The sequence below is a fragment of the Mya arenaria genome, chromosome 15 (genome assembly GCF_026914265.1).
Source record: "Mya arenaria isolate MELC-2E11 chromosome 15, ASM2691426v1".
Classification (NCBI taxonomy): domain Eukaryota; kingdom Metazoa; phylum Mollusca; class Bivalvia; order Myida; family Myidae; genus Mya; species Mya arenaria.
In genome coordinates this window covers 55,333,499-55,345,803 of record NC_069136.1, presented here as the reverse complement: position 1 = coordinate 55,345,803, position 12,305 = coordinate 55,333,499, and the positions used below count along the sequence as shown (strand labels likewise).

Genomic DNA, 12,305 nt, shown 5'->3' with positions numbered 1-12,305 from the left:
CATCCTCGCTGTAATTGTCTCTTTCGGGTCGGACTCTGTTCAATGTATAAAACTGTACGGCAATGATTTTTGTTCACGCGCTTTTGTTCAAACGATTCCGCATGAAATTTAGCCTACAACTGTAGACATTGCTACATACAGCAATTTCTCGATCGCTTGTGGGGGGGTTTATGGACCTTGACACATTTCGAGTGGTATGCTCCTTTTCATTGCAAAGATTGACGGTCAATGTACGTAAAATCATTACATTACGACTTACACAAAGTGATACTTTTAAAGGTCTGACAACGATTCATTGTGGACAACTGTATTTAACTAGTATTACGTATATATAAAACGTCTTTATTAGTAGTCATTGTGATGCAAATTTAAAGTCGGAAGTCGACAGCAGCGGTATTTATCACTTCATGTCGTAACTACTTTGCATGCTCCAGTGTTTTATTCCATACTCTTTACAGGTGTTTGTCCGGATTTAGCAATTTTGGTTTCACGTCGGAGACAGTTGTCAGATGAAGAGATATTCAACATTCTTAACTTCAATGTTAATAAACTGTCCAAGTATCCTGCAATTAAACAGAGAAGCTTCAGCATTTCTTGGGAGACGCAGTTCAACTGGCTACGGTATTCTGATAGTAAAGATGGTGCTTATTGTACACCTTGTTTTGTGTTTGCACAAACAGATGTTAGACACACATAATTTACTTGTACATCATTTAAAACATTGGACAAATGATGTTAATGGGCTAAAGGGTTATCTTACCAAGTCACAACTGTTCTAAAACACTTTGATGTGGTAACCGAAGGTGTGATGCTTATACACAGCTTATACAGGAAAAACAGAATCAATAAATGTTACGTTGAGCACAGCTTATTCCGATAAAATAATCGAAATCAGACATTCTCTTACGTATGGCCATAATTGAAGTTATTATAAAACTTTCACCACGCGGATTACCTCTTAGAGGGAGGTGATATAAAGATCAAAACCGCGAAGCTTGCAATTTTTTCATTATTATTTTTTTTTGTGGCGGATCCGTGCATGGTCTTGAGGTAACACACTTGACTATCAATCCAGGGGTCGCAGGTTCGATCCCCCGTCGCATCACTAAAAAAACTAATAGTCTTCCGAGAGGGACGTTAAATGGGGGTCCCGTGTGACAGTGCTAAACACTGGTGCACGTTAAAGAACCAGGGTAGCTCTAACCAGGGTTACATTCTGTCTGTGCACATTGCTCCAAAAACCTAAAATGACTAACAATCTTAACGGAGCACTCGCCGAATGGGCAAGGCCCGAGTGCGAGTATAAATAAGCTTACACACCCTTGCAATTTTTAACTTCTTAATGGACTGGATAAGCACATATGATGAACAACTTTCCAACCAAAAAAATATTGTTGTGCCAGGGAAACAACAGATCGTTGGTAGACGAAACCACCGGACACATTCCGGTAAAAAGATCAGTGTTGGACCATTATATTGCACCAGTCAATTGTACCCCCCCCCCCCCGAAGATCCGGGGGTATACCGGGGATATCCGGGGAAACTGGCCGTGTTTTTACCTTTCAGGTGGCCCCGCAGTGCCGGATGAATGCGGTGTTTTTGTCTTCGCTTTAAATTTAGCGAGGAATGGGCCTTACCTAGAGTCCCTGGGGTGCGGGGGCATTTGGCGGGATTAAACCATCTGTGGGCGGGAAATTTTGGCCGAGGTTGGCTGGACCAAAAGTCAAAATCCCTGACACTCCCCGCACCAGGGGGCGTGGTTACAATTTACTGGTGCATGAGAATAATCACTTATATCCAAATTATACCACATAATTCAACACCTTACTTCTCGTTTTCCTAAATAATTGGATGACGTTTAATATGGAAAACTTGACCACCTTACGTGTAGCATTGAAGACAAAAGTAAACAAACAATTTCAAGCGATCTTCCTATGACAAGCACATTTGGAACCAAAATTATCAGATGGAAACACTTAAATGAAAACATTAAAAAACCTGCGTCTCCAAGATGGATTTGAAATGTGCGACGAAAACTATCTGCCCAACATCAATGCATTTTTTTCAGTTAATTTTACCTGTGGGTTCCTGTTTTAATGCAGTTTCAGTGCTTTAAGAAGACTCAAATCATAGACACGATCAACCATGATTGGCAGTCGACTCGATGGGTTGGCTTTAATGTTTATTCAAAAAACATTCAAAAAGACCGCACGGATATTTTGCGATTGTGGGATTCTCTAGGACATAGAAGAATTATTTGCAAAGTGCCAAATGTTATTTGTTTTATGGCCGAAAGTGTCGCCCAGGACCACGGGCCTATTAAACATAAGGCCGTGCCAGGACGCACTACTCAGCATATCTATCAAGAATGGCTACGGCACTGTCAATCATACAATATTCATACAATTTAATGAACATTTTGGTAAAATAATTAACTGAAACTGAACGGAAAACATCCCAGTGCACACAACAGATGATCTAGGAACCAACACATTTTCGGACCTACCCCACCCCCACCCCCAAAAAATAAAATAGTTTCTGCCTCGGTTAAAACACGCCTCTAGCTACGGCACTGGCGGTCATCTGTGATCTAGTGGTTACACACTTGACTGTCATTCCACTGGTTCGATTACCCACCCCAACACTTAAAATATAATCGACTTCCGGAAGGGACGTTAAATGGGTGTCCAGTGTGACAATGCGTTATACTGGTTCTCGTTAAAACACTAGGTCTGGGTAGCTCTAACCAGGGCCACATTCTGTGTGAGTACTATGCTCCAAAAATCGAATATGTATTTTGACTAACAATCTTATCGGAGCATTCACCGAATGTGCCTTTCCCGAGTGCGAGTATAAATAAACTTACACACCCTAGTCTAAAATGTGGCATTTCGGAATATTCCACTAATTATACAAAATGTGTTTTCAAACGTTATATATATTGCCATGATAATGTTCACTTCAGAGGACAATTTAAGGATGGGGTGAGGGGTATTTTACTATTCATAAAAAGAAGTTGTAATTAAGAAGTTAATGATCCTGCAAATAAATAGCTTTTGTACTATTTTACATAACCGGATTGAATTATTGAAGATAATTATGTTGTGCATATCGCAAAGGATATAATTTAAGATAATGCCGTGGGGGGGTCTTGATGTGTGTTCTTGTTAGTCTTGAGTCCCATCCCTCACCGTATCGCTATCGATGTTGTATGGAATATCAGTACGCAGAGAACCAGACAACCTCGTAGATAGAGCCTGGCGCTAAATATAGAATCAATCAACGTGACATAGTCAATTGCCCGTGATAGGATTGTGCCAGCACGTCCTCGTAGTATGGTATGTTCTGTGATCGAAACGCGGCCGACCCTCGGCTGGGTACGGTTAAAAGTAGATTTAAAATATTTAACGTATCTTGGAATAGTTCTAATTGTGAGATACAGCCGAGGATGTCTACCATCTTTCATCAATTTCCTTTCCAATGTAGTTGATTTTCTCACTGCTTTTCCAGTTATTCCTTTTTTTCAGAACACACAAGTAAACCTGGTTCCAAATCCGGAAAACAGTGTCTAAAGTAATTTAATTAGAGTTATTTCAAGTCATCTGACCAAAACCAGGGTATTTCTTGTTAGCTTTAAGTACCGTTATCGAGCCTTCCTGCGTATTTGCAGTAGAATGCACATACTTTCATAATCGTTGTAGCATGACGTTAGAGGTGGAGAAACAAATGTAACGCTGGAACCAGAGCATGTTTTAATGATAAAAGCTTTTTGCAGCATTTATATTTCTACTTAAAGACAAATCTAGTACGATCAAAGGCCTAGTTTAAGGAATGTTTGGCATGATAATCCCCTGCTGTGCATATCCTGCTAATTGCACTGGTGTCACAGTAAGGGCCAATTTCCTGTGAATTCGTTTATTGGCTCAGGGCCATTTAGGGTCCATTTCTATCTTAAAATATCCCAAACTGCACAGATAGATACTCAGATCGAAGATTTGATAAGTTAATTTGGCAATTAGATTAAGATCAATTAACAGAGGTTGTGTACAAATACACGGTTTTGTTTTTTTTGTTTTTTGTTGTTGTTTTTTCGGGGGGGGGGGGGTCACTTATAGAAGGCTTAAACTAGGCCTTTAAGCATGCCCCCACTATTTATCCTCTCGAATTATTCATGAATAATAACAAGATGAGAGTGAAACTTAATGAAGCTGCCGACATTATATAGTTGTTACAATGTCAACCTATTTTTATTTATTTTTATCTGCTCACAAATCATACGCTTTTATTGTTCATTTAAGGTCAAATGAGTAAAATATAATAATGCATTGAAATCAGTGAAAACAGAATGCATCTATCAAGTCCAACCCTTTTAGTGCCCTTTCAGAGGTTTGATAACATGTTGCCATGACATATCTATTTCATGAAGTTCAAATCATTCGTAGAAAATGTGTTCGATGTCATGTTTGATGTTGTTTAAGCCGTTTTACATGTACTTCACATGTTTTACGCTATATAAGTACCATCCAGGCAACGTGTCACGCGCAAGGCCCACGTTCCTACCCCGAGCGTCTAGGTCTCTCATAGAGGTTAATAATAATGGAATTCTGCCATAAAAGGCGACCATGAATTATAGCATGGTTGCAGAGTTAAGGTGGTTTTGTCCGCGCTGTAATTTTGTCATGCATCAAATAACATGCCACACGTTTTCGGCTTACAGTGACGACGTGTCGCGTGCATGACCCATCGTTCCCACCTCTAAGGTCAATGTCTCACTTAAATGTTAATCATTATGGAATAGTGCATAAATGCACATGGAATTTGGTAAGTGGTCGTGGCCAGGCTGTAACTTAATACTGCACGATGCGATTCTGGATTAACCTGGCACAGATGTTTGGCACACAAAGGCCACGTGCCGTATGCAAGCCCACGTCCCTACCCGAAGGTCAAAGTCACACATAGAGGTCAATTATAATGGAATTCTGTATGTATGGGCATAGAGTGTATGTGTTATGCCCAAGCTGTATAACCTGGAACATATGTTAGACACACAATAACGACATGCCACGCGCAAGACCCACGTCTCTACCCTAAAGGTCAAGTTCAGATTTATAGGCTAATCATTATTGAATGTTGCACATATGCACATACATAATATTCGGTCGTTTCGGCATGCACAGGGGGTTCTGAAATAACCTGACACGGATTTTTGAAACATAAAATCACGTGTCGCGTGCTAGACCCATGTCCCTGCATAGAAGGTTAAAGTTACATTTTGACGTTTAATGAAGTTTATAATAATACATTCACATATTATATAGGTGATTTTGTCCGGGTTGTAACTTTGTTGAGCACAAAGAGATTTTCAAATAGCATGTCACATGTGTTCGGCACATAAAGACCATGTGTTGCACGAATGACCCAAGTCCCTACCCTAAAGTATAAGGCCAAACTTAGAGGTTAACCATAATGGAATTTCACCGTAAGATCATTTGATTTTTTTTTCACCATTTGTTATGGATACACTCATTTACATAATTCAACCTTCGGTTGATATTTAAAAAAAATACAGGCTTTGCTGATATCGTCATTCGCAAATGTTTTTGTTGACAACACTGTTCTGTATAGAAAAGGAGTTTTTATGTGATTTTTCACAAAACTTTCCTTTTCCATTTCGGAGCTCACCAGCCCCTTGCCGAAAGGAAACATGTTGCTAACGGCCCTCTCATTCTCGCCACCTTGGCTAAGACACCAATCGTTACTACCTCGGCATTGTCCGGCATGCTTGGGAAAGTCTATTTCTATGGATAATAGCTGAACTTGTTCGGGAACTTCCGTTGGCTATACGGTCAAATGGGGGAAGGGAGCTGAATTAGAAGAGATTTTGAGTGAAAGTATGTAAAAAAAGAAGATATTTTAACGAAGAAACATCCGTCCAACAATGATAATAAATCCTCATTCAGGATCGTGGAATCCTTTAATCTTTTGGGAGGAAGTTTGACACTTAAAAAGAAATGAATTCAAAAACAGAATCATATACATGTTTGTTTAGCTAATAGGAAGTTGTTTTGACAACTATATTATTCTTTGGGATGGGGATGAAATGATCAAAGACACAAAGTTTTGATTACTTATTTACTCTGCGAAGTCCGATTAACAAGTTGTATTAAAGTGTACACATGTAAACAGTTTGTAACGATCAATACATGCATGCAGTAGAGTTTATGATTAAAGGGACGTAATGCAATTGAATTGTATTGTCTATTGTAGTGATTGAATATAATTAGAATGACACATAGACACCAACCTTTGGTGTGCGCGCACTCAACCTGCTCAAAGCGATTACAGTGTGAGTAGACCACTTGATAAAATACCGATGGCAGGACTCCGTAAGCTGCATAGACTGCGCTATGTTTCATTTGAATTGGTAAAAAAATAGTGAAAATATCTTTGTTTAAAGTCTTTTTTCAAATCTATATATTGCTTTCCGACGTAGCATTTTTGACGCAATTTATCACGTGGTACTCACACACTTTATGCACCAAACAAAAGGTGAATGTTCTGATCTAGTTTCTCGAAAATACATTTCCATGGATAAATTACAGGATGCTGTGTCATTAATTACGGTGAATGCCCTTGAATATGCGCACATCATTAAATAAACAGATGCAACGGCTTCCAGAACGTTTACTTGAAATGACATTTTTAATGTTATTCATCAATGAACTTAGTTAAAATGTGAATTAACAAGCTGCCGTGTGGAACCAATAAACACACTTTATTAACATGACACGTGATTAAAGTACGACAGTAGCTTGTATCTTGATAGTTGTTCCAATACGTCTGACACATGTTGAAGGTCTATTTATATACATGTACAAAGTGACACATGGTGACGTACGAATAATAGTGCTATATTTCAATGTGTTTTTCTACTATATTAGCAGGTTAAATGCGCTTGGTTTCGGTTACGAGCGGCAGCAGCAGAAGTTTGGTCCACAGAACGATCCCCCGCAGCCGTTGTACCGGACCATGCGTGCACTTAACTTTCCCGTATCGCCCCATGGTAGTGAAGTTAGGGGATTGTACACTCGAAGAGAGTTGAAACAAGTCTTGCTATAAAATAAGAAAGAAATTATATTGTACCATGTCAAGATGAGTAAACTATCTTACTGTAATAATGGTCGGTAAAGAACATTCAATTTAATTTATCTCAGGCACTTCTTCTTGCACATAAACTTAGCGAAACGTGTCGCATTACCTTAACAGTTTCAAGTCGCGTTTGAGGTCACCGAACCACATTGGGTTTTTCAACTTTCTAAATGGGGGCACAACTAATTATAAACATATCAAACTTTTTTGAATGCATTATTTAAATCACATAATGACATGGAATTAACATTTGTCTTCACTGTCAATGATGTTTGGCAGATCAATTGAATTAAAAAGCATTTACTGATCTAAGATCAAAACCTTTCCAGAAACAACGATGATTTCTTGCCGGTTTGGGGAATCGAACCTCGGTCGACGGATTAACAGGCGTTAATTGAAAATTGGCCCTCGTGCTCATAATGTCCCTCGACTACTCGGACCAAAAATTACTCAACGGCCCGGCTACGCCGTGTATTAACCTCTAAATAATAAAGGCCGATATGGAAGGTTTCAACGCGGCAACGTTTTAAATTAAAACTTTTGTTACATGCACACACATATCTTGTAGTCTAAAATAATATACGTGTTATATTGTTATTGTATTTATAAAGTGTTTTATGTTTGAAATGGATAAAATGTTTATATTGCTATTTAACCGCTTAAGTGAAAGGGTATTTTGCACAAAACAGGATTGAAATGCATTAACACACATGAATTATCTTTCCAATAAAACGAAATTTGACTGACACAGACAAAAATTATGCCAAGCGGAACAACTCGACCCTTATCGTTATACCTCGGCCACCTCCGACAAGATTCGAGATAGTCCTCGTAAATACAAACAACTCGACCATGGCCGAAGTGATCCGATTATTGTAAAACTGTGAACTACAGCCTTGCAGGTGCTCTTTATGTATAAATCGTTATGTTTTGACAGAATGAAATGACGAAAACCCCATCAAAATCATAATTATTCGTTGGATATTTTTTTTTGTATGGAACTAATATAAAATAACATTATCTAGTATTAATTCTTGTTTTCATGGACGTAATATGCTTTAAACTGGAATCCCGATCGGAATAACTACCCACTTTTCGAATCGTCAAATCCGTCAACGTACAATTATTTGGACTAACATATCTTGTTGACACACAATGACATTATTAAAAGCAATGACGAACATTTAATGTGCACATGTTAAAAGTTTAAAACAACTTACATTTCTGGTACATGATTTATTCAGAAAACAGTAAAATTACACTCAGACTGTCTGTGTAAAATGCGGCGCCGATTTTTCATTTTATCGAATGTGCGGGCCCTGATGTCATTTTCAAGAGACTTTTTCGTTTCGTATACTATATTAAACTCGATAATCAGGTTGTTTATATGCTCAAATGCTTCTATAAAATTTAAATTGTGACAAAAAACTTATTTGTACAGTTCAATCAATGAAGATGTGCCCAAAAAACATTACTTGCCTGCCCGCTGGGGGTGTGTGGGGGGGGGGGGCACGGGCCCTCTATGACCCCCGGTCGAACCGCCACTTCACTATGAGAGGCATGGTGAAAGCTTTAATGCAGTGTATAATGAAATATGATCTTTCAAATATTCAAAAACATTCGGTTTTATGAATTAAGTAAATCAAGACTTCCGGGTTTTTAGGTCATATTGTGACCGTCAACAAAAATATTTTCCAAACCGTGAGTGAAAAATGCATTAACACATACCTATGCTCTTGCTTATCAGAGCACAGTTATCCAAAAAAGCATTGAAATACATGAAAATCCGAGGTGAGAATTTCAAAAGTTAAGCCTTAGACAAAGATAAATATTAATCTGTTGCTAGCCTCAACACCAGTAAATATGTGTTAAATAATGAGTAAAAATCTTTGGAATATTACAAATGATATATATGTGAAGTATCTTAAATAGATCAATTATCGAATTTAATCGGTTATAAATAATCGGACCATCGCGAGACTATTTAAATTATTACTCCAAAACTATAATTTTACAAACATTGGTATAAACGTTTTGGTTTGTTATCACATGTGCATCTGTTATTCATTTTATTTTTTATTTTTAACAATATTTATATTATGTGTTGTATATATGTAATGGGTGTGGATTATTGAACAACATCACTGGGAAATCTTTTTTTGTGAAATTGAAACGTACCCTAGACTTGAGCAGACTTCTGCACACGGCACAGTCTGGTTGGAGCATGCACGTCTCACAGCGTACACATGCCCATTTTTGGTATCTAGTAGTGCAGTACATGTTGCCTGTGCCATCTGGTCACGGTAGTCATAGGACACACCGTACTGGTCATTCGGACCGCTCACAGCCTGAACAAGGTATGTGTGCGTATTTGATATAATGTCCCTCTTATAAATACGTAACATTCAATTAAAAACAATGGACAATTTTAGAAAATATTTACCGCAAATATTAAATATTTCACGACAATTTATTGTATAAAACCAAAACTGTGTGCTTTATGGGTATTTAGGAATGTGAATTATCTATACATCATGATCATGCATTTGATGCATGTCTCATGAATATTTCGAGTGATTTTAAGTTTGTGGTTTTTACAAATATTTCAATTATGTTATCAAATCAGCGATATGACTAAAACCTTCTGAAAATAAAGTGTTTTTTCCTTTATTGTTTCTTACTCTTTGTCATACTGTTGGCACTATAAGTGTTAATTCTTGTATACCTTAAATTGACCGAATAATTGACTGAATCTGGTATTGTAGATATATCTAAATGTTTATCGACCCAACTGCATATTATTTATAAGTATTTTGACGAATATAGAACAATCATGATGTGTAATTTAAGCAATATCTTTTTAATACTTAAGACTTCAGATCAAATAAAATAAATAAAGTATACCTGCATATTGCACAGCATTACACGGGCGTCGCTCAGTTTCATTTCGAATGACGATATTATCTTTAATTAGAAGTCTCGTTCTGGTTTGAGTTCGCCCATTATTTACGTCACTTCCGGTACACCTGAATACGCATGCGCTCCACTCCGACCAAGATCCCCATTGCTTCTCCGTCAAATCTGGATGTAAAAAGCTAGTTATTATTTGAAATAGAAAAAAACCGCTCAACCAAAATATCTGAAAACGCATGTATAATTATGTAAACACTGATAAGGTCACGGTTGCCATGTCGATAGAAATACATATTAGTTAAAATTGTTTTATTAGAAGGTTATTGAAAATAACGTTTACCGTCGATCTCATGTTGCTGTCTTGATATCGTCTCTTCAAGAGTGTTTTGCTTCGTTTCAAGAACTGCTATTCTTTCAATTATCTATGTTTAAAAGGAATCATTTATATAGGTTAACATACATATCCATCTATCAATTATCCACTTATGTATACTGAAAGTTCTCTATGTGTTTTTAAGTATGTTTCTTGTTACAGAATTTGATTGTGTGTTTACTTTGGTAAGCTTTTACGCAAAAACGTGATAAAAATAGAATAAGACACTATGAATACAATTTTGATAAGTTAGATAAGTTTGAAATACGGAAGACTTGCATTGCGTCCGTTTTCAGTACTTTCAGTACTTTGATTTGATGTTTCAATTTCATTGTGATCATTCAAAGTTCTAAAAACTATAACAAAGGTGTGTGTGTTTTCCTCGCGATCAAATAACGAATTTATTTAAAAAAATAAACATCTAAAAGAATTGATACGTTGAGAGTAAAACACACCTTTGCAACTTATTTTGGTGTAATATCTGCATAATGAATGTTTTTGTGTCAAAATGCTCCAGCGTGCACAAATAATAATGCATTGTGGGTTCTTAATTTCTTATTTTAAATAAGAAAAATGTTCAATAAAATCGTGAAAAATATTGTAGGTTCCAGGTTACAATTGTTATTAATATACTTCCTTACAAGGAAGCAATCACAACCAAGAATTTTCCGCACTTATTAAAACCCAATGCTTTTTTAGTCAAATCTGACAAAATCCTTGTTTAAAATTTTGCTTTACTCCTTCTTACACGTAAACTTGTTTCAAAGGACGTATGTATTATGTATGCTTACTAGTGCCCCTTTAAGCTTAACAGTAATGAACAATTTATGTTTTGGTCCTTGAACTTTTAAGGTCCTTCAAAGTGACAAGTGCTAAAAATGTAGAATCAAGTCGTTATTATATATTAAAGGGCTCTAATGTTGTATTTCATGATGATGATGATGATGATAATGATGATGATGTTGATGATGATGATAATGATGATGATGATGATGATGATGATGATGGTGATGATGATGATGATGATGCTGATGTTGTTGATGATGATGATGATGATGATGATGTTGATGATGATGATGATGATGATGATGATGTTGATGATGATGATGATGATGATGATGATGATGATGATGATGATGATGATGATGATGATGATGATGATGATGATAAAGCATATAATATACAACTATTATCACTACAGCTATGAAAACTTGCAAGAAGAGAGCCTTTAAAACAATGTTAACCTAGCTAGCTCTTTATCATATTATATGTTTATACGTTATTTACAAGATTTATGTATAAGTATCTTAAATAAATACTGGCTAAACCAACTTGCTTTCAAGTTGTTCTCGTGGCATGCACAGGGATGTGGCTCCGCACAGTGAACAACCCTTATACAACCTAGCATTAACAATATACACGTCCACATTACGAATTCCATAGCTTGTGTTTATGACAAACTGATCACACGAATGTTAGTCCAGGTTTTAAACAGAGTCTTGCAATTGGCAAACTGGTATTTTGATAGGATAATTTACTGGCATGATATGTACATCTTCAAATGCCAAACTTGTTATCTAAAATAAACAAAATATAAATGTCAGTGACGTGTTCTATGCTTTTAGAAATAAAAGCAGCTGTTTAAAGCTGTTTTGAAAATGAAAAAAAATACTTTAAAATACGTAAAGACCTGCCTCGGTTGCATTGGGGGATATCTAAAAAAACGAAGTCGGCAATTGCCATTCGGAACTTCTCGGCCATTGTCCATCGAAAACAATCTCGGGTCTAAATGGACGGTTTACGATGTCAGAATTTTTTACATTTAACTACGCTGCAAGTATATAGATCGTGTACTAATTTCAGTCAAGTA

The 12,305-nt window shown here is 36.8% G+C and overlaps 1 protein-coding gene across 1 annotated transcript; it reads right to left on the bottom strand.

Moving 5' to 3' along the window:
* Window positions 1-6,118: 6,118 nt before the first annotated feature.
* Window positions 6,119-10,486, bottom strand: LOC128220510 (uncharacterized). Its single transcript, XM_052928934.1, has 4 exons — window positions 10,403-10,486; window positions 10,054-10,230; window positions 9,328-9,497; window positions 6,119-7,113 (listed from the first exon to the last, which is right to left on the bottom strand). Exons 2-4 carry the CDS (start codon window positions 10,093-10,095, stop codon window positions 6,966-6,968), a joined length of 360 nt encoding a protein of 119 aa, XP_052784894.1. The 5' UTR covers window positions 10,096-10,230; window positions 10,403-10,486; the 3' UTR covers window positions 6,119-6,965.
* Window positions 10,487-12,305: the final 1,819 nt, after the last annotated feature.

Coding starts and splice junctions, on each gene's coding strand:
- LOC128220510 (XM_052928934.1), bottom strand. CDS start 10,095: ATGAAACTGAGCGACGCCCGTGTAATGCTGTGCAATATGCAG. Junction 9,498..10,053: donor TAATGCTGTGCAATATGCAG/GTATACTTTATT, acceptor TACCTTGTTCAG/GCTGTGAGCGGTCCGAATGA. Junction 7,114..9,327: donor GAAGTCTGCTCAAGTCTAGG/GTACGTTTCAAT, acceptor CTTATTTTATAG/CAAGACTTGTTTCAACTCTC.